The 23,087-nt window shown below is 44.4% G+C and overlaps 1 protein-coding gene across 17 annotated transcripts in view; it reads left to right on the plus strand.

The window, feature by feature from the left end:
- STK33 (serine/threonine kinase 33) overlaps window positions 1–23,087 on the plus strand; it is a 181,974-nt gene that overhangs the window by 157,853 nt on the left and 1,034 nt on the right. For all 17 annotated transcript variants that reach the window (XR_016231565.1, XM_089329213.1, XM_070073880.2 and 14 more), the window contains one exon: window positions 15,719–15,916. Coding sequence is in view for 16 of the 17 variants with exons in the window: in XM_089329213.1 (XP_089185339.1) it covers window positions 15,719–15,916 (198 nt within the window). In the remaining variant the exon portion in view is untranslated. The remainder of the gene's footprint in view (window positions 1–15,718; window positions 15,917–23,087) is intronic.

Genomic DNA, 23,087 nt, shown 5'->3' on the forward strand with positions numbered 1-23,087 from the left:
AAAGCAGACATAAAACTTATTTACAGTATCTACAAAATGTTAGAAAAAATAGGAGATCTGAGAAACATAGCTGCATTTAAGAGTAATGTACAAAAGTCAATTCCATTTCTGTTTGCTAGCAACCAACAACAGAAAATGTAATAAAAATGAAGACATCATGTAAAGTGCTATTAGAGAATAAAAAATAATCTAGGAATAAATACAACATAAGATTTATAGGACTTCTTTAAGCAAAGTTATAAAATTTTATCAAAAACATTAAAGAAAGACTTAAATAAATGTATAACTATATGCCATAATCATGAATTAGAGAACTTAATATAAAAGTTCATTTTCCTACAGTGACATACATATTCAGTGTGAACCCAGTCAAAATTACACAAGGTTTCCTGATCACAAATGTTTATCAAAGAATAGATAAATTTAAAAAATAGGCAAGAGATTTCTGTATGTCTTCTCTTTCTAGATATTTAGAGTTAGGGAACTGTAAGAGTATTAATGAGCATAGTTTAGGGTAATGGAACAGTAATAAGCAAGTATTTTTTATTTATTTGAAAGGAAGAGTGACAGAGAGAGAGGGAGAAACGAGAGATCTTCCATCCATTAGTTCACTCCACAAATGCCTACAATGGTCAGAGCTGGGCCAGTCTCAAGTCAGGAGCCAGGAGCTTCTTCCCAGTCTCCCACGTGGGTGCAGGGGCCCAAGCACTTGGACCATTTTCCACTGCTTTCTCAGGCTCTTTAGCAGCGAGCTGGATCAGAAGCAGAGCCAATGGTACTCCAGAACTCCCATATGGGATGCTGGTGTCATGGGCAAAGGCTTAACCTGCTGTGCCACTGTGCTAGCCCCAGAATAAGCAAGTTGACCAATAGGGTAAAATAGTGGACACAGGAACATAATCCATGTGTATCTGGACCTTTTGTGACAGTGATCACACAGAAGATGAGTAGGAAAAAGACAGACCGTTCAGAATAAAGGTTTATCCATGTGGAAAAGCATGAAAGTGGCTTCGTGTCTTGCATCACGGACACCATTGACTCCAGAACAATCGAATATATTAAAAGCCAAAACTTTGAAAGTTTCAGTGGAAAATAGAGGTGAATATCCTTTGGACCTTGTGATCTGTAGGAAAGGATTTCATAAGCAAGAGACCACTGACAGTAACATAAAAGAAGCGGATTAACTTGACCATTTAATCTTAGGAACTTCTGTTCATAAAATAACACCTTAAGAAAAATTGATAGGTTATAAACTGGGAGAAGTCTTTTGTAGTTCAAATCACCAGCAAAACGTTAATATCATGAAATTTTGATAACTCAGAACTCAATACAAGAGGACAAATACACCCTGTAGTGCAAAGTAGGCACAAAGATAGGACCAGGCATTTAACCCGAGAGAAGAGGAAACATCTGACTAGTTAACCGGTTACATACAAGATGTTCTGTCTCATTAGTGATCAAGAAATGCAAATCAAGACCTCATTGAGATAAACCAAATTTAAGGAGCCAGCTGATACCAGACATTGGGAAAGATATGGATAGAGTATTTCTTGATCATTCCTGATAGGAATATTAATTGCACAGCTACTTTGGGGAAAGGGTCTGGTATTATCTTAGAAAGTTAACCATTCTCATACTCTACAACCAAGAAATTTCACTTCTAAGGTATACCTGATAGGAGCTTCCACACATTCACTACAGAAGGCACTTAAAATAATGTTTGTTGAACTGTGTAAAGGGGTAGAATCCAAGATCAGTCAGAATGCTTTTGATTGAGGCCAGCGCCGCGGCTCACTAGGCTAATCCTCCGCCTAGCGGCGCCGGCACACCGGGTTCTAGTCCCGGTCGGGGCGCCGGATTCTGTCCCGGTTGCCCCTCTTCCAGGCCAGCCCTCTGCTGTGGCCCGGGAGTGCAGTGGAGGATGGCCCAGGTGCTTGGGCCCTGCACCCCATGGGAGACCAGGAAAAGCACCTGGCTCCTGGCTCCTGCCATCGGATCAGCGCGGTGCGCCGGCCGCAGCGCGCCGGCCGCGGCGGCCATTGGAGGGTGAACCAACGGCAAAGGAAGACCTTTCTCTCTGTCTCTCTCTCTCACTGTCCACTCTGCCTGTCAAAAAAAAATAAATAAATAAATTAAAAAAAAAAAAAAAGAATGCTTTTGATTGTACAATGAGTAAAACATGGTATAGTCTAACAATAGAATATTATACAGCAATGAAAATATGTGTAATATCAATTATCTATGAAATATTAGTTTAAATTAATTAGTGTTTTGCAAAGATATAATTTATTTACTATAAAATACACATATTTTTAACTTATAGCCTGATGAACTTTTATGTATGAAGGGGTGTGGGGAGCAACTCGGACTAGACTAAGTTACTGGAATTAAGACTTATTCTATACATCTGCTCTCCCACAATATGGCGCTGAGAAGGGAGAAACAGCTTCTACACAGCTGCCTCCAGTTCAACCAATAAACTGTAGGACCTACTCCTGATTGGAGGAGAGCAGCGTACTCGGCGTGTGGGTAGCAGAGTTGGGATTTGTGGAAGAGGACTATAAAGGAGGAGAGAGACAACATGCACCAGGAACATCTAAGGGGAACATCCAGCTGAAGGAACACCTGTGCAGCCCCCGAGAGAGCCGGCCGGCAGTGTGCCGCTCCCCCGCGGAAGTGGGGAATGTGGCAGGGGGAACCGCCCTTCCACGGAGGTGGAAGGGACGGTAGCCAACCCGGGAAGAACCAGCAGCAAACCCGGGGAGGGCCGAGCAGACAAGAGAACAGCGCAGGGTCCTGTGTCGTTCCTCCACGAAGACGGGGAGCGACATAATGGTGCCGTGACTCGGATATGAAGCCTAGGCAGGGTTTAGTGTCGTTCCTCCATGAAGAGGGGGAGCGACATAATGGTGCCGTGACTCGGATATGAAGCCTAGGCAGGGCTTAGTGCCGCTCCTCCGCGAAGAGGGGGAGCGACATAATGGTGCCGTGACTCGGATAGGAAACCTAGGAGGGAAGAAACGGGAAGAAGTGGAAAATACCGGAGAGAGAGACTAGCAAAGAGCCTAGGGAAAAGCCGGACAGAAAAGGTGCCGGAAGAAGCTATCGAAAGCCTAGGCATAGACTCGGATACGGACTGTGGGAAAGAAGTTAGGATTTAAAGTGAAAGCAGGAAGAAACTTAGACTCAGATACGGACTGCAGGTTGAAAGTGAAAGTGAAACCTATAAGAAACTTAGACTTGGATATGGACTGTGGGGAGAGGCCAGGAGAAATGAGGGAGGAATATTGTTGGAAGAAAACTTAGGGAAACATACCGGGTAGAGAAAAATGTTAGGGAGGATGAAGCCGCGAGTGCAGGCCGAGGCGGAGACGTAAGCCAGCTTGGAATTTTGCTCCCCACAGATCTGTGCTCCCCACAGATCCCCCTTTCTTTTTATTTTTTGGCGTTGATACGCGCCTGTCTTCGGTGCCCCGCGGCACACACTCTGCTCTGCTTGCTAGAGTTGCCCACAGGTGCTTACAAGTCCTATCAATCAGGCAAACCGAATCCGGGTCCTCTCTTCGCCATGTTGTGAGGAGGTTTTTAGGCGCTGATGCGTGCCTGTGTTCGGTGACCTGCAGCACATGCTCTGCTCTGCCAGAACTGCCTGCAGGTACTTACAAGCCCTACCAAGCAGGCAAACCAAATCCGAGCCTTCTCATTGCCGTATTGTGGGGAGACTTATTGGTGTTGATAACGTGCCTGTCTTCGGTGACCTGCAGCTGCCCACAGGTGCTTATTGTCTCCCTAATTAGGCAGACCGAATCCAAGCTCTCTCATTGCTGTGTTGTGGGGAGGCCTTACTTTTCTCTACTTCTCCATCTCTGGGCATTCCTATTTCTCCTATTTTACTTCTATCTGCCAGCATTCCTATTTCTCTCATTTTACTTCTAAACTTCCCGCGGCTTCCCGGCGCCCGCCCCGAGGCTGCTTCTTGGTGCCTTGCCCCGAGGCTGCTTCATGGCTCTGAGCTGCTTCAGCCCGCGCTTCTCTCATCTGCGCGGCCTCCCGGCGCCCGCCCTGCAGCGGGCTCCCGGCTCTGCGCGGCTCAGCTTCGCGTGCACACTCTGCGGTCTCCACGCCCTTCACGTCCGCACCACGGCCTCGCGCTAGCCCCACGTTCCCTATCGACTCACGTCCCGTGCTCTCTCTGCACGCGGCGGCTTCCGCAAGTCACACAGCACAGCTTACGTTTCCGCCACCACCGGTATTCGGTCCAAGTTCCCCGGACTAACCTGGCGAATTCCAACCTGGCGGCCCACGTCTCTGCCTCTGGTTCCAGATCTTCGCCTTTTGCTCCCCGGGCAAAAAAAAAGACGGGGAACGACAAAGGGGCTTCCAAAAGTTTGTGGAAATTTTGTGCTATGTTTTAATTCCATTTTTTGCATAAACCTTTCTTTTTTTTTATTTTTGACAGGCAGAGTGAACAGTGAGAGAGAGAGACAGAGAAAAAGGTCTTCCTTTTGCCGTTGGTTCACCCTCCAATGGCCGCCACGGCTGGCGCGCTACAGCCAGCACACCACGCTGATCCGATGGCAGGAGCCAGGTACTTATCCTGGTCTCCCATGTGGGTGCAGGGCCCAAGCACTTGGGCCATCCTCCACTGCACTCCCAGGCCACAGCAGAGAGCTGGCCTGGAAGAGGGGCAACTGGGACAGAATCTGGCGCCCCAACCGGGACTAGAACCCGGTGTGCCGGAGCCGCAAGGCGGATGATTAGCCTAGTGAGCCGCAGAGCCGGCCTTGCATAAACCTTTGAAAGCTTATTCATATGTACACATTTTCGTTGTTGGGACCTAGGACAACATACAGAGCATTTCAGTCCTTTGTTCCCATTTCTTTCCACTAACTCTCCTATCCTCCTTTCAGAAGTAACAATTTAAAAAAAAAATTTTTTTTTATTTGAAAGTCAGAGTTACACAGAGAGAGAGCAGAGGCAGAGAGGTCTTCCATCCACTGGTTCACTCCCCACCTGGCTGCAATGGCTGGAGCTGCTCCGATCCAAAGCCAGGAGCCAGGAGCTTCCTCCGGGTCTCCCAAGTGGGTACAGAGGCCCAAGGACTTGGGCCATCTTCCACTGCTTTCCCAGGACATAGCAGAGAACCAAATCAGAAGTGGAGCAGCCAGATCTTGAACCGGTGCCCATATGGGATGCCGGTGCTTCAGGCCTGGGCATTAGCCCGCTGTGCCACAGTGCCAGCCCCTAGAAGTAACTAATTTCTAATTTCTTTTACCATAGATCTGTTGATGAATTTTAAATGAATGGAAACTACATTATATACTCTTTTGTGGTTTCTTTCACTCAATATTATGCCAGTGAGATTCGAGTTCTTACGTGAACACTAGTTTCTAAATGTTGTGTAGCATTTTATTGTATGAATATAGCACAGTGTATTTATCTTTTTTCCCTGTTAGACATTTGGTTATTTCTAGGTTTTGACTAGTATAAATGAGGCAGATATGAATATTCCTGCACAAATATGTGCATATTTTATGTACTCATTTCCCTTGGGTATATATCTCAGAGTGAAATAGCTGGGTGAGGGCTGGCACAGTGGCATAGTGGGCTAAGCCTCTGCCTGCATTGCCGGTGTCCCATGTGGGTGCCGGTTCTAGTCCCAGCTGCTCTTCTTCTGATCCATCTTTCTGTTATGTCCTGGGAAAGCAGTAGAAGATGGCCCAAGTCCTTGGGCCCCTGTACCCGTGTGGGAGATCCGGAAGAAGCTCCTGGCTCCTGGCTTCAGATTGGCCCAGCTCTGGACGTTGCAGCCATTTAAGGAGTGACCAATGGATGCAAGACCTTTCTCTGTCTGTCTGTAACTTTACCTCTCAATTGATTATAATGATAGGACTAAGAACCAAAGGGATCATATAAACAAGAATAGTGTCTGCAAATACTAGCTGATAGAATAAAAAAGGGAGAGAACGATCCAACATGGGAAGCGAGATACACAGCAGACCCATAGAATGGCAGATGTCCTAAACAGCACTCTGGCCTCAGAATCAGCCCTTAAGGTATGCAGATCCGGCTGAGAAGCCCATGAGACTATTTCAGGCATGGAAAGCCAAGACACTCTGGGGGAAAAAAAAAAACCTAAATGAAAGATCTCCATAAGTGAGATCCCAGTGGAAAGAACGGGTCATCAAAGAAGGAGGTACCTTTCTCTGAAGGGAGGAGAGAACTTTCACTTTGACCATGGCCTTGTCTAAATATGATCAGAGTCAGTGAACTCAGGGGGCTTCCATAGCCTTGGCAGCTCATGACAAGAGCCTAGGGTGATTACTGATGCCATAAACAAGAGTGTCAATTTGTTAAGTCAACAACAGGAGTCACTGTGCACTTACTCCTCATGTAGGATCTCTGTCCTTAGTGTGCTGTACATTGTGATTTAATGCTATAACTAGTACTCAAACAGTATTTTTCACTTTATGTTTCTGTGTGGGAGCAAACTGTTGAAATCTTTACTTAATGTATGCTAAACTGATCTGTATATAAAGAGAATCGAGAATGAATCTTGATGTGAATGGAAGGGGAGAGGGAGTGGGAAAGGGTAGGGTTGCGGGTGGGAGGGACATTATGGGGGGGAAGCCATTATAATCAATATTCTGTACTTTGGAAATTTATATTCATTAAATAAAAGTTAAAAAAAAAGAAAGAAAGAAATAGCTGGGTGATAAAGTAGGAAAGCCTATGTTTAACTTTACTGGAAACTTCCAAAAAAAGTCTCCTGAAGTGATTGTCCTTTTCTACCCTATGAGAATCGATCCTTGCCAGTGCTTGTTATTGTCAAAATTTAAAATCCAAATGCCACAGTAGATGGGTGGTTCTATCTTCTTGTGGCTCGAACTTGTATTTCTTCAATGACAAATTTGGCTGCTCACCTTCACTTGTGCTGATCCACCTTTTAGGTGTCCTCTTTTGTAGAATGCCTTTTTCAAGTCTTTTCCCCATTTTTCTTTGGTTTTACATCTATTTATTATTTTTATTTGTAGAGGGTCTTTATATACTCTGGATATGAGATTTTTGTCATTTATATGTATTTAATGTCACTTAAGTGTGTCATTTATAAATGTAACAAGTAGATGTACATGCACAGATACATTAATGTGTGTGTATATGTGTATGTATGTATATATATATATAATTTTTCCCTAGTCTGTTGCTTGCTTTCTCAGTTTTTTAAAGATGTCCTTCGATGACTAGTGTTTAACTTTGATGATGAAATTCAATTTTTTTGTGTGTTTTATGATTAGTGCTCTGTGCTCTGCCCAGTAATTTTTGCCTATCCCGAGGTAATGAGCATACACAGTCTCCTGTGTTTTCTGCCTGAAGCTTTTGTTTCCAGCCCTCACAGTTAAGTCTGTTCTATCATGAATTAATCCTTGTATGTAGTGTAATATAGGAGTCAAGATTGAATATTTTTCCCCACAAGGATATCCAGTGACCTCAATAATATAATTTCATATGAAAAAACATGTATATCATATCTACATATAAAATGAATATGGCAGAATTTTTTAAATTGTTAAATCTTGAAGCTAAAAAAAAAAAAAACTTAAAAAGATGAATGGGCCACAAATAGAGATGAACAAATTCACATTCTTGGGAGATTTTGAAACAGGAAACTTAACTTTGTCATCATATCCCCTTATTCCCTTTCAGTAAAGATATGCACTCTTAGGTATCTTGTATATTCTTTGTTAAAAGGCTGTATGTTTTTATGTGTGTATTTCACACTGAAATGGGTTCATATTACATAAATTATGTTTTTCACCTAATATGTAAGGAATATTTTTGTATTTTTAAAAAACAACAGTTTCCCAACTATGGATACACTATTATTTTGTAAATAGTCTCTTATGAATATGTTAAACAAATTGTTCTACATCTTTCCTATTACAATCAGTGATGCAACAAATGTCCCTGTAAATGTGTTTGCATGTTGCGTCAGCATATCTGTAGGATTAAATTCTGGCCTGCGCCGCGGCTCACTAGGCTAATCCTCTGCCTGCGGTGCCAGCACACTGGGTTCTAGTCCTGGTCGGGGCACCGGATTCTGTCCCGGTTGCTCCTCTTCCAGTCCAGCTCTCTGCTGTGGCCCGGGAGTGCAGTGGAGGATGGCCCAAGTGCTTGGGTCCTGCACCCGCATGGGAGACCAGGAGGAAGCACCTGGCTCCTGGCTTTGGATCAGTGCGGTGCGCTGGCTGCAGTGGCCATTGGAGGGTGAACCAATGGTAAAGGAAGACCTTTCTCTCTCTCTCTCTCTCTCACTGTCCACTCTGCCTGTCAAAAAAAAAAAAAAAAAGGATTAAATTCTTACTAATGAAATTACTGATCAGAGAGAATCTGCATTATATATTTTGATAAGTTATTGCTAATTTACTCTCTTTTGAAAACATGTAAATGAGAGTGCTTGTTTCCTCAGATGCTCCAAGATATGATCAAGCTTAAATTTACCTCCATCTGTTAGATGAAAATTGGCACCTCATTGTTTTGATTTGAGTTGTATTAAGTTTATAAAGTTGACCATCCTATATTTTTTATAAATTGTTCAATTTTTCTATCAAAATTTTTCATAGAAACATTACAAAATGAAGTATTCTTGTTATTTACAAAAATAAAAAAGATGACTCAGCTAAATATCCAGAATGTTTCCTTTAGCTTTGCCAATTTTTTTTCATGCCATTTCACCCCAGCCATCTCTCATTCATTCATTCATTTAAAAGTACTTATTGGGGTTGGCATTGTGATACAGTAGATTAAGCTGCAGCTTGAGATACCCACGTCCCCTATCAGAGTGTTGGTTTGAGTTCTGGCTCCTCTGCGCTGGAATTCCAGTCCAGCTTCCTGTGAATGTTCCTGGGAGACAGTCCCGGTCAGGGCACCAGATTCTGTCCCAGTTGCTCCTCTTCCAGTCCAGCTCTCTGCTGTGGCCCAGGAGGGCAGTGGAGGATGGCCCAAGTGCTTGGGCCCTGCACCTGCATGGGAGACCAGGAAGAAGCACCTGGCTCCTGGCTTCGGATCAGCGCGGTGCGCTGTTGCAGCGGCCATTGGAGGGTGAACCAATGGTAAAGGAAGACCTTTCTCTCTGTCTCTCTCTCTTACTGTCTACTCTGTCAAAAAAAAAAAAAAAAAAAAGCCTGTCTCCTAAATCCAAATCTTAGCATTTGGCCAGTGTTGCTCATCAGTGAGTGTTCATTTTTGCAAAATAAAACTAATAGTTTTAACTATCTGTTGGTTAAACAAGTGGAACTTTATTAACCAAAAAGCTAAGTCTCTACTTGTGAGAGCCTCATATTATCAAACTGTACTGCTGCCTTCTTGCCATGTGCTGCTTCCCAGTTGAGGAGTTCCGGGTCTGACCTGGTGGAGCCAGTGAAGAGAGTTCAGAGATTAGTGCTCTGAGTTAGGTGATAGACTTATCCTCACTGTATGCCCAAACAATTCTACCGCATTCTTGCTTGGTTAATTTATTCATTTGCAATATATGTTAACCTAGAAGACTCGACACACGTGTGAGCCACTTGTTACTGTTTAGTCCAAATGTCTGATGCAGTTCCTGCATGGATAGCAAGCAAGAAATGTGCATATACTGAGTTGTCAGTGGACTGTGGACAGCTCAGTACCACTGATCCAGGCTTGAAATCAACTAGATGTAGGAGGTACAGTCAAAAATTTCCCGCTAACATAGAGTGTTTTGTGGGGATAATATCGCTGTTCTAGATGCTTTGATTTTTTTCTCTGCAGTCTCACTGGAATGAGAAATAGGATCATTTCTTTGACTACAAAGGCACTCTAGATTCATAGAGGGTCAACCACCCAGCTCTTGGGTGTATGTAAATGCTAACTTAACATTTGAAAAATTGCTAAGAGGTGTAGATTCCAGATAATATAGGTAACCCTTGCTTTTCATGTTAGTGCAGGGCAGTAAAAATGACAGTGGAGGCTGGAACTGTGCAAAGTGATCTTAAGCATTAAAAGCTGTCTGACAGTTTGTTTAAGTACATAGAAAAGTGACAGAAGTAAAGGTAATGTTCATTGAGTACACTGTAATTTAAAATATCAGAAATACTGAGAATTAGTCTCTGCTGTAAAAATACTTGTCAAGATTAGTTTAATGGTGCTTACCTTCTCATCCTATAGCTTACAGTGTAGAGGAAGCATCTTTTTACCCTTAGCAGTTAGTCATACTGCTGTCTACATGTGGATCCGCTTGCAACATTATGACCTTTGTGCTTTCGGTGTCCTCAAGTAGCTCTCAAAGTTCTTTAAACGCAGTGTTCGCAGGCATCACTTCCTGTGAAACACCTTCACTCTTTCTGTTGTGACCACCTCGTTTACATCAAGTTCGCCCTCCCTGAGTTCCTTGGGCCGCATACCTGGACTCTCCCATAACTGTGGCCATCCCAGCATTCCCATAGTCCCCTGTTTCTTCTCTTACTCCATTTACATATGATTCAGCTTCACTTCTAGCATTATTGCTTTCAGTTTCTTTGTTGTACTTTCATCTCTGCTATCTAATTCCCTGGGAGACAAGGAGGCAACATTATAGCACAGATAACTGTCTGTGAGTGACCCGAATAGCAGAAGCCAAGTGTCAACCCAGCAACAAACTGCAAGAAATCCTATAAATGGTCTTAGATCAAGATAAGCACCTCCTTGATTTGGAAACTGAAGGGCTAGCAGTGAAGTTTGAGCTTTATGCAATTAAACTTAACATAGCATGGTGACTTTGCCATTGGGGGGCTAATGCTGTTGAACTAAATTGTGTTAGCTGAAATTAATGCATATTAGGACTGTGCAAAGCAGGGGCTGCCTAAATAAGTGGGCTGTCACATTGTACTGATTGCATATGAGTTCTGCAGTAATTATGATTTTATTGATCATTGTGGTTGCAGATTTAACTCACTCTTTTTAAGACTTCTTGAAAGTGACTTAGGTAGCAGAGACCCCAAATCTCATTGTTCTTAGTACTTTCTGCTGTAAAAAGCTGGGAGGAGGAGTTGCCCTGTTTCACTTTGTACTCACTCAGGGACCCAGGCAGAGGGAGGTTCCATCTCTATAGTTACCACGCAGGAATTGGGAACATAAATGAATATACACTGTCTCTGTTTCCACCTACAAGTGACACATACCATTTCTAATCACGTTTGACTGGCCAGGGTAAACCACATGATCACATCTCAAAGGGGATAGAGAAGTGAAATTCTACCATTTGCTTTGAAAAAGGAAACATTAGGAGAGCAGCATTAGTGACTACTACAGTATCGGTAAACCACATGATCACATCTCAAAGGGGATAGAGAAGTGAAATTCTACCATTTGCTTTGAAAAAGGAAACATTAGGAGAGCAGCATTAGTGACTACTACAGTATCCGAAGAGCTACCCTCAGGAGAGTGTATCAGGGAGCAGCAATTGAGGACTGGGATTACAGAGCGCTTTCTGCTAATATAAGAATCAAGTTTAGGGAAAGTTCTGTGCACTTGCGTTCCAGGATCATGGACACTGCAATTTTCAGGAAATGTAGGGTTAGAGGTAAGAATGGAGCCAGGAGGTTTTAATAGAAGACCAGTGGGGCATAGGGATCAACCAGAGCCCTGGAGATCAGAACTCACTGAGCTGTGAGCTCTGAGACCCTTTACCATTCTCAATGACTTCAGTTCTTCCATGGTTGCTGTTCCTATGCTTTACTTGAGTTTCAGTTGGCTACCTCTTTGGGAGTTGTGGAATACCTTGACAGTTGAATCTTGAATTGAACCTTGAAGGAAATGTAGGCTCTATGGCTTATGGGGATGCAGCCAGAAGAAATGGTGAGGGCTTCTAGAGTAAGTGGGAAGAGGATGAATGAGTGGAACCAGTGCAGGGTGTACCAGGAACCACAGAAGCGACAAGGATACTGGCCTCCTTAAAACAGAGTGAAACAGAAGAACCATAGGGCATTAACTGCATAATGACCCTCATGCAGTTATTGCCATTGTGTAGTTATGTTTTGTCTGTGTCTTTAGCCATGAATATATTAAGCTCAGAAACCCAATCCTCAACAGTATATTCAGGTGGCTGCTCTTAAAGTGCCCTGCCTTGGGGCCGGTCTGTGGCAGAGCGGGTAAAGCCACACCTACAGCGCCGGCATCCCATATGGGCACTGGTTCGAGACCTGGCTGCTTCACTTCTGTTGCTCCCCCTCTTCATGGAGGAACGACACTAAACCCTGCCTAGGCTTCATATCCGAGTCACGGCACCATTATGTCACTCCCTGTCTTCATGGAGGAATGACACAGGACCCTGCGCTGTTCTTTTGTCTGCTCGGCCCTCCCCGGGTTTGCTGCTGGTTCTTCCCGGGTTGGCTACCGTCCCTTCCACTTCCGTGGAAGGGCGGTTCCCCCTAGCCACTTTCCCCACTTCTGCGGGGGAGTGGCACACCGCCGGCCGGCTCTCTCGGGGGCTGCACAGGTGTTCCTTCAGATAGATGTTCCCGGTGCATGTTGTCTCTCTCCTCCTTTATAGTCCTCTTCCACAAATCCCAACTCTGCTACCCACACGCCGAGTACGCTGCTCTCCTCCAATCAGGAGTAGGTCCTACAGTTTATTGGTTGAACTGGAGGCAGCTGTGTAGAAGCTGTTTCTCCCTTCTCAGCGCCATATTGTGGGAGAGCAGATGTATAGAATAAGTCTTAATTCCAGTAACTTAGTCTAGTCCGGGTTGCTCCCCACAGATCCCCCTTTCTTTTTATTTTTTGGCGTTGATACGCGCCTGTCTTCGGTGCCCCGCGGCACACACTCTGCTCTGCTTGCTAGAGTTGCCCACAGGTGCTTACAAGTCCTATCAATCAGGCAAACCGAATCCGGGTCCTCTCTTCACCATGTTGTGAGGAGGTTTTTAGGCGCTGATGCGTGCCTGTGTTCAGTGCCCTGCAGGTCATGCTCTGCTCTGCTAGAACTGCCTGCAGGTACTTACAAGCCCTACCAAGCAGGCAAACCAAATCCGAGCCTTCTCATTGCCGTATTGTGGGGAGACTTATTGGTGTTGATAACGTGCCTGTCTTCGGTGACCTGCAGCCGCCCACAGGTGCTTATCGTCTTACTAATCAGGCAGACCGAATCCAAGCTCTCTCATTACTGTGTTGAGGGGAGGCCTTATTTTTCTCTATTTCTCTATCTCTGGGCATTCCTATCTCTCCCATTTTATTTCTCTCATTTTACTTCTAAACTTCTGTTTCTCTTATCCCCGCGGCTTCCCGGCGCCCGCCCCGAGGCTGCTTCTCGGCGCCTCACCCCGCGGCTTCCCGGCTCTGAGCCGCTTAGCCCGCGCTTCTCTCATCTGCGCGGCTTCCCGGCTTCGCGCGCGCACTCCCGGTCTCCGCGCCCCTTCACGCCCGCACCACGGCCTCGCACTAGCCCCACGTTCCCTATCTATTCACGCCCCGTGCTCTCTCTGCACGCGGCGGCTTCCGCGAGTCACACAGCGTAGCTTACGTTTCCGCCACCGGTATTCAATCTAAGTTCCCCGGGCTAACCTGGCGAATTCAACCTAGCTTACGCGTCTCCGCCTTATGGTTTGGCTTCCTGTCTTTTGCTCCCCGGGCTAATCTGACGGATTCCAACCTGGCCCACGTTTCCACCTCTGGTTTAACTTTTCGCCTTTTGCTCCCCCGGCTGACTTAAAGAATTCCAAGCTGGCTTACGTCTCCGCCTCGGCCTGCCCCCGCAGCTTCATCCTCCCTAACATATTTTTCTCTACCCGGTATGTTTCCTAACTTTTCTTCCAACAATATTCCCCTCTCATTTCTCCTGGCTTCTCCCCACAGTCCGTATCCGAGTCTGTTTGTTCTAGCTTTCACTTTCGCTTTCAACCTTAGAGATTTCTCCCAGCTTCCCCGCCATAGTCCATATCTGAGTCTATGCCTAGGCTTTCGATAGCTTCTTCTGGCACCTTTTCTGTCCGGCTTTTCCCTAGGCTCTTTGCTAGTCTCTTTCTCTGGTATTTTCCCACTTCTTCCCGTTTCTTCCCTCCTAGGTTTCCTATCCGAGTCACGGCACCATTATGTCGCTCCCCCTCTTTGTGGAGGAACGACACTAAACCCTGCCTAGGTTTCCTATCCGAGTCACGGCACCATTATGTCGCTCCCCCTCTTCATGGAGGAACGACACTAAACCCTGCCTAGGCTTCATATCCGAGTCACGGCACCATTATGTCACTCCCTGTCTTCATGGAGGAATGACACAGGACCCTGCGCTGTTCTTTTGTCTGCTCGGCCCTCCCCGGGTTTGCTGCTGGTTCTTCCCGGGTTGGCTACCGTCCCTTCCACTTCCGTGGAAGGGCGGTTCCCCCTAGCCACTTTCCCCACTTCTGCGGGGGAGTGGCACACCGCCGGCCGGCTCTCTCGGGGGCTGCACAGGTGTTCCTTCAGATAGATGTTCCCGGTGCATGTTGTCTCTCTCCTCCTTTATAGTCCTCTTCCACAAATCCCAACTCTGCTACCCACACGCCGAGTACGCTGCTCTCCTCCAATCAGGAGTAGGTCCTACAGTTTATTGGTTGAACTGGAGGCAGCTGTGTAGAAGCTGTTTCTCCCTTCTCAGCGCCATATTGTGGGAGAGCAGATGTATAGAATAAGTCTTAATTCCAGTAACTTAGTCTAGTCTGGGTTGCTCCCCACAACTTCCAATCCAGCTCCCTGCTAATGTGCCTGGGAAAGCAGCAGAAAATAGAACTTGTCCCTAAACCACTACCACCATGTGGGAGACTTGGAAGTAGCTCCTGGCTCGTTCCAGGCTTTGGCTTGTCCCACCCCTAGTCACTGAACTATTTGGGGAGCAAACCAGTGGGTGATTCTCTCTCTCTCTGTAATTTTGCCTTTCAAATACATACATAAATCTTCACAAATAAAATAAAATGCCCCACCTCGTGGTTTTCTGTGGACTGTTGCTCAGCACTGAACACTACTCACATACCAGATAGTTTTAGGTCCATCCATAGCAGTGCCCATACCCAGACTTCTTATTTTAATTGAAATGTGATCCAAATTTCTTGTCCAGTTTTTTCTGAGTTAGGAGCAAAAATATTTAAGACATACCTAGTCAAGTTGGAGTCGCTTTAAATGGGATGTTGTGTTTGTGAAAATATAGTTCATATTAAGTGGCCAGTGTCAGCAGGCTGTACTCATATCTGGGATGAGAACCCTGAGTCAATTGTAACAGCCACTTCATGTCTAAATCTTCCATATAGCTAAGGGCTTTCCAATCAAACATCTATATTCTTAGACACAACACTGGACTTATCAATGGAATTCAATCATCTTGAACTTTTCCAGACCAATCCATTGCCATCTTTCACCCTTTCAGCCTCCCTGTCACTGTTCCAGGAGCAGCACCGCAGAGGGTCTTCATGCTCTGGGGATTTGCCCTGTGCCGTGTCCTGTGCTCAGGCGTACAGCCTTGCTCTTTCCAGCCTGGATATTTCCCCTTGAAACTTTGGCTGACGGACATCACACAGAGGCGTGAGCCATGTCAGGACACAAGCATTGTGCCCCCAGTGGGCATCAGCAGTTTTGCTATGTATTCAGCACTGTCATTTTTTCATGTGAATTTTTCTGAATTTGGGGACTTAAATTACTAAAATATGTAAGAATTTTTTAATTGCCTAAGCTATTTATAACCATTTATTGTTATTATTAGGGCAACACACTTTCCTCAGGGAGACCATTCAATGTGTTAGAAATGATGAAAGAATGGAAAAATAACCCAGAAAGTGATGAGGAAAACACAGCACGTGAGAAGAATAATTGGCCCATTCAAGAAAAATCAAAAAGTTATGAACTCAAAGGAAATGTCCATGATGTCAATGACACTTCAGATGAGGAGGAAGAAAAACAGGTAAGAAGACCCGAAAAACAAATTGGGGAACAGTTGTTTCAGTCACTTGAAACATTTTTTGCAACTCTGTCTTTTTTGTTATTAGTTTGTAACAGCCGACCTGCATTCTGTGGCAAGTAAAGCTCTTTCTGCTTTTAGGCTGCCATTATTCAACAATGTGGCCTACATGTATATTTGAAGATCAGTGATTATCTATAGCAGGAGCTGGCAAACTTTTTCCATCAGGGAATAAACACACGGTTGAGCATACCTAATCCCAAAATCTTAGAACGTCTGGTCCCAAGCATTTCAGATAAAGCATATTCTCCCAAGCATTTCAGATAAAGAATATTCAACCTGTAGTTAATATATTTTAAGCTTTAAAAATATATATTTGTTTATTTGAAAGGCAGAGTGACAGAGAGACGGAGGGAAGGAGGGAGGCCAACATTGTGGTGCAGCAGGTTAAGCCCCCACCTGCAACACTCACATCCCATATGGACTCAAGTACTGGCTGCTCCACTTCAGATCTAGATTCCTGCTAATACTCCTCAGAAGGCAGCAGAAGATCCAAGTGCTTGGGCCTCTGTACCCATGTGGGACACCTGGATGAAGCTCCTGGCTCCTGGCTTTGGCTTGTCCCAGCCCCAGCCATTGTGGCCATTTGGGGAGTGAACCAGTGGATGGAAGATCAATTGCTCTCTCTCTTTTCTTTCCCCCTGTTTCTCTATAACTCTGCCTTTCAAATAAATAAATATTTTTAAGAAAAAATATATACAAGTAGCCAATAAGCATATGAGAAGCTGCTCAACAGCATTCGTCATCAAGAAAATGTCAATTCAGGCGACAATAAAATGTCACGATGTATTTTCTAGAATTGCCAGAAGTAAAGACTGGTATGTCCAAATACTGGCAAGGATATGGAACAACTGGAATTCTCCTGCACTGGTAGCAAGAATGCAAATATAATTTGGCAGTCATTTATCAAACTAAACATTGACTTACCATTTATCCAGGAATCCTAAATTCACAAAAAGATTTAAAGTTCACAAAAATAATTGTAGCATGTGTTCATACCAACTTTATGTATAATAGCTCCAAACTGAAATAATCCAAATGTCCGCTAAATAGGAATGAGTAAACAAATGTGGTATATCCATGCCATGGAATATTGCTTGACAGGAAAAAGTGAGTTACTGACACATGATGGATCCCAAAAACCTATGTTTTAATAACATGAGAATTTACAAATATCTCAATAGAAACTTCTATTAAAAGTGTTAAGCAAAGAAGTCAGATATGCCATTTTTGACTTATGAAGTTTTGGAAAGTCATTTTTTGTCTTAAAAATAATTTGTCTTAAAAATTCAGAACAATCATGACCCAAGATGAGACAAGTAGAGTGGAAATTGTTCTATTTCTGGATTGTGGTTTTGGTTATGCAGATCTATGCTTGTCAAAACTAATCAGACTGTATACTTAAGATCTGAGTATCTTACTGTATGTAAATTTTACCTTAGTTACAAAGAAGAGAAGGATATTTACATGTTTCTCTAATTTGCAACGTAAATTTTATTTTCATTAACTCCCAAGATTGCATATCTTTGTGAGTAACCAATATAAAGAAATCTATATGTTTGTAAGTTGCTTTCTCTTATTTCCTTTTGTTTTCTTTCTATTCTTCCTTCTGAAAACCATAGGAATGTGAGAGAGGGTAGGTTACCATTGCAAGCAAAACTATAGCAGAAAACTTACATCAGAATTTTGTCATTTGGACCTTGTGCAGGTCTATAATTTGAATGTGTGACTCTAGAAGTGGTTGCTATGGTGATAAACCACTTTACTTAAATAGCATGTATTTTACTCGAAATTCAGAGAAATGGTAACAGTTTGCAGTCATCATGCACTGGTGTTAACTCACAGGGATGTGCCTAGAGCTTCCAGGTTTTGCATCCATTAGCACCAGATAAGTTCATCAGGTTCAGGTTATGCCAGTGAATAATGAAATATGTATATTTGGCCCAGTTTTCTTGTTACATATCTTTCCTTGCACACGCGGAGCCCCCTTCTCCACCCTCACCCTGTTCAAGCTGGAGAAATCAGGCCTAGGGCACTGAATTACAGAAAGGTGCAACTGGAGGGAGCCTTGTAAGGTCATCTTTTCTGTCCTTTTGCCTGTGGGTGGTAAGAATGTGTCAAAGGTGAACAACTGGAGTGCTGCCTGGGGCAGCCCCTGGTGTGACCGTCCTGGCTCACAGCAGTGCTCAGAGCTGCCATCTACTCCGTGGTGCTGAAATCCGCTCACTCTGTTGAGTGTGTGTGTGTGTATTTGTATCCTCTTATTTTTTATCTTTCTAGACTGAAGAGCTCTCTTACAAGGAAACCTCCATTCCTTTCTCATATTATTAACCTGTCTGTAAATCCTCTCTGGTCCTTAATATCTGCTCAGGGTGGGTGCATTGTTTCAAGTATGAATTCATCACAATTTTGTATAAAGGTAGAAAAAATTTTTTCTTTGATTTCTCAAATGTCTTCTGATGGCAGCCAGCTTTCCTGACCACCGTGAAATGGCACTTTTGAGCGGCGTCATCAGAGGTCACCTACAAGGATCTTTCGACCCTGTGTGGGACTGACAGGTGGATGACCAGCAGCCTTGGGGTGGTCTTCTAGAATCTTACCCTTTAGCCCAAATATTGAAATTCCTCTTTCATCTTCCTCCTCTCTTGTCCAATCTTACGGGAGCTTCTCACCTTCTGTTTGCCTTTCATGACCTGGAAGATCTCAGAGCCTTGACAATTTCACTCTTCATTTTTCTGTCCTTTATTTACCAAACTGTAAAATCGCATCAGTGACAGCATAGATCCCTGAGGAATCCCACCAGCTATGAGAGAAGAAAAGGAGAAACCCCAAACCTAGGTAATCTATAACTAACAAAAGAAATCCCTGAAAAATTAAGATTTTTTTTTTCACTGTCTTAGAAAAAGTCTGGAAGCTGGAGTTTGCCTTGGCCATTTATATTCCAAGGAGATGAGAGGCTTGGTTCTTTGTGAAGAAAACTCCAGCTCTCCCTGATGGGTGCTGTGGTGGTCGCCTGCATCCGAGTTCTCTTACTATCAGAGAATGGTTTCGATGAGATGTTCAAGAGAGGAGTCTCAGAATCCTTAGAAATCTGCTAGGGGGCCAGCGCCGTGGCTCACTAGGCTAATCCTCCGCCTGTGGCGCCGGCACCCCAGGTTCTAGTCCCAGTAGGAGTGCCGGACTCTGTCCCAGTTGCTCCTCTTCCAGTCCAGCTCTCTGCTGTGAGCCGGGAGGGCAGTGGAGGATGGCCCAAGTGCTTGGGCCCTGCACCCGCATGGGAGACCAGGAGGAAGCACCTGGCTCCTGGCTTCAGATCGGTGCATCGCCGGCCATAGCGGCCATTAGGGGAGTGAACCAACGGAAGGAAGACCTTTCTCTCTGTCTCTCTCTCTCTTACTGTCTGACTCTGCCTGGCCAAAAAAAAAAAAAAAAAAAAAAAAGAAAAGAAAAGAAAGAAAGCTGCTAGGGTTCTGCCTCCTAAACACTGGCATTCTAAACTTGGTGCAACTACAAATGGCAAGGTGTGCACACATGCAGCGTTTTACAGGGTATACCCACATACACAGAAGCATCTAAGCATTTGCAGTCAACACTTTGCCTGAAGGTAATTTTCATTGATGTCACCAGGGAGTGAAGGAACAAATATTACAGTTTGTTTCAGTGCAGTGAATTTTAGGTCATTTTTAGAGATCAATTAAAATATATTTGACTATATTCATATTTTTAAGATTTATTTATTTATTTGAAAGGCAGAGTTATAGAGAGGCAGAGGCAGAGAGAGAGAGAGGCGGGGGGTCTTCCGTCCGCTGTTTCACTCCCAAGATGGTCGCAACAGCCAAAGCTATGCCAATCTGAAGCCAGGGGCCAGGAGCTTCCTCCAGGCCTTTCACTTGGGTGCAGAGGCCCAAGGACTTGGGCCATCTTCTACTGCTTTCCCAGGCCATAGCAGAGAGCTGGATCAGAAGTGGAGTAGCCGGGACTCGAACTGGCGCCCATTTGGGATGCCGGCACTGTAGGCAGTGTCTTTACCCACTATGCCATAGTGCCAGCCTTGACTGTATTAGTTTTAACATATATTAAACATGAAATTGTCAGAAATGGGAAAACAGTCACTTAGGTGTGGGCATTTGACCTGGCATTTAAAGTGCCAGTTAAGACCCTACAACCCATATTAGAGTGCCTGAGTGCAAGTCCCTGCTCTACTCCTGATTCCAGCTTCCTGCTAATGCACACCTTGAGAGGCAGCAGGTGATGGCTGAAGTTATTGGGTTCCTGCCACTCACTTGGCAGAGCTGGGTTGAGTTCCCAGCTCCCAGTTTTAATTTAGCCCAGCCCCTGGCCATTGAGGACAATTGAGGAGTAAACTAGCAGATGGGAGCTCTCTGTCTGCCCCTCCTCTCTCTCTGCCTTTCAAAAAATGTTTATAAATTGAAAAAATACTCTTATAATGCTACTGGTAAGCATATTAATTGGTATAATTGAAGCAGAAGGTAATATGGATATATCTTTTAAAATTCAAAAATACATATACCTTCTGATCTAAAATTCTATTTCCAAAATGTAGATATACTTACATATGTGCAAAATGACACAAGTACAAGACTATTCACAGCAGCGTTATTTGTACAAATGGTAGTAAAAGATTGTAAACAAGCTGGATACCCATTGTGAAGGGATTGGCTGAATAATTATGGTACCTGTCATACCTCTCAACAAGAGAATACTGCACGGTCAGAAAAAAAAAAGAATGAGTACCCTTTCTGTGGATTAACATGGAATGTATTCAAGGCAATCATTAGTTGAAAAAAATCAAGGCATAAAGCATATTTACAGGGGACTCCCATTTATATAAAAATAGGGGGAGGAAATATGTAGATCTGTGTATTAGGTTGAACGACGTGAGATTGCCATTATCACTGTTCTGACCTCTGACTTGCAACCAGTGGAAATGACAGAGGAACCCCAACCAATTCTGTCTGCTTGAAGGTGCATGAGATCTCTCCAGCAGAGAACACTATAAAGGGACAGTTTTGGTTGCCTTTGATGACTACAGAGCTAGCTCGGGGGCAATGAGGGGATTTTGAACATTGTGAATATTAAATCAGGGGATGTACTACCTATTAAGAAACCGAATCACTGAAACTACGAATAAATACTGCGTATGGCGCAAGAATTTCATTGTCTCGTCTTGCAGTGGAGTGAAACAAGCATCATGTTTCTACACTGAAGCAACCAAACATTTTGATTTAGTTTCCTTTTTCCTTCCACTTAGCTAGAATATTGTGAGAATTAGCTCAACTTAGTGTATCCACAAAGAAAGTACCAGATCATGAAGAATCCCTGGAAAGAAGAAAAAATTATGTACATCGCCCATCCTTCCCATTGAGACTGTTTCTGAGTAGTTGTTGCTGGCAGCTGCAACTTCTGAGTGTAGTGGCTGCAAACCATCAACAAGTGGAACAGTAAGAACGCGACCACTGAGCCAGATCTGAACACCAAGCTCTTTAAAACGTGCCTTTCCCTTCCTGCGAGTTGTCGTAGACATGTTAAAAAAACATTTTCTCAGCTACTTGGATCGCTACTCAAACTTCAAGCAGAAATGTCAAGAGAGAAGCCTTCTGTTAGCTTCACCTTTTAACTGCATGTGTATGTAGAGTTAATTAGATTTTATGACTTGAAATTTCCAAGAGTGGTTCCGTGTCTTAGGGAGCACAGCCACTTGCCCCCAGCCAGACACCAGAACATCCATCGTGTTATGTCCTCACCCTTTTGTTGAACATAAGGAGTTTTCAGTGACAGGATAAAGCCACTTTTAATGAATATTAAAGAATTTTAAATATTTTTTACTTCTTGAAAGAATACATGGAGGAACGACAGGCATTTTCTTGGGGAAGAAAACTAGAAAATGGAGCTTTTTACTTTCAAAATTTATACAGATTAGTTTTTTACAGTACAAAATGCTTTTTAAGTTTACCCACTCAAAAATTAGCATACACTGTTATAAAGTCAGCCATGAGGGGTGTTCTGAAGAGGTACTCATTTAAGGGCTGTGTGCAATAAACAAACTTCAGGTCAGTTTTCTCTTTTCTGAAGTACAGGTACCAAAAAGTGTAAAGGACCCAGCGTTGCTATGTGCCCTGGGAAGTCGCTTACTCAGTGGGCAACAAAGCACCTGTGTGTAACGAAGCCTGGTTATGGCAACACAAGAGCCCTAATGGCCAAAGAAACACCAGACTCACTTCTTTCGCAGTACCTGTAATCTTTTCACATTCTTTGAACATTGTTCGCTGATTGTTTGTCCCAGCGTCGTGTGACCTCCGGCCACCAGAGCGTTGATCTCTGGGCACTTTCCCAGCCCTTCAGCGGAGGAGCTTGCTCTCTGTCCCCCGGCCTCGGCCCTGTCCTGCTTTGGAGGCCTCCAGAAGCGTTCTGCGCTCCTTGGGAACACTGTAGTGAGCTTCACTGACTGAAGGGACCGCTTTTCAAATGGGCCTGAGCTCAACATGGACGGACTCTGCCTCCTGCGTGACAGCACCATTCAAAACCGCTTCCTCCTCTGCTGTGGAGTGAGGTGACCTGAGGACTCACAGTTGCCTGCTAAAACCCTTTCTGCTTATTCTCTGCATCAAAGCTCACACAAGACTTTATTTTTTTTAAAAAAATTATTTTATTTATTTGAAAAGCAGATAGTGAGGGAGAGACAGAGAGAGATGATCCATCTGCTGGTTCACTCCTCAGAAAGCTGCAGTGGCTGGGGCTGGGCCAGGCCAAAGACGGGAGCCTGACCTCCATCTGGCTCTCCCACGTGGGTGCAGGGGCCCAAGCACTTGGGCCCTCTTCCACTGCTTTCTAAGGTCATCATCAGGGAGCTGGGTGGGAGGTAGGTCTGGGATGCCGGCATTGCTGGCGCCGGCTCACGCCTCTATGCCACAACACTGATGGAGCTCACAAGATACTTTCATGGCCACCCTCTCAGTGGTGTGACTGGGTAGGAGGTGGTCCTGGAGTTCATGCGGGAGTCATGGTGAGAATGAGAGAGTGGCCCAGGCGCAGCAACTTTCTACGCAGGTTAGAAGCATCAGGATGTGCTAGCGAAGGTGTCCACACAAATGCC

Source organism: Oryctolagus cuniculus, chromosome 1, assembly GCF_051225735.1.
Source record: "Oryctolagus cuniculus isolate XC-2025 breed Fujian yellow rabbit chromosome 1, ASM5122573v1, whole genome shotgun sequence".
NCBI classification, from domain to species: domain Eukaryota; kingdom Metazoa; phylum Chordata; class Mammalia; order Lagomorpha; family Leporidae; genus Oryctolagus; species Oryctolagus cuniculus.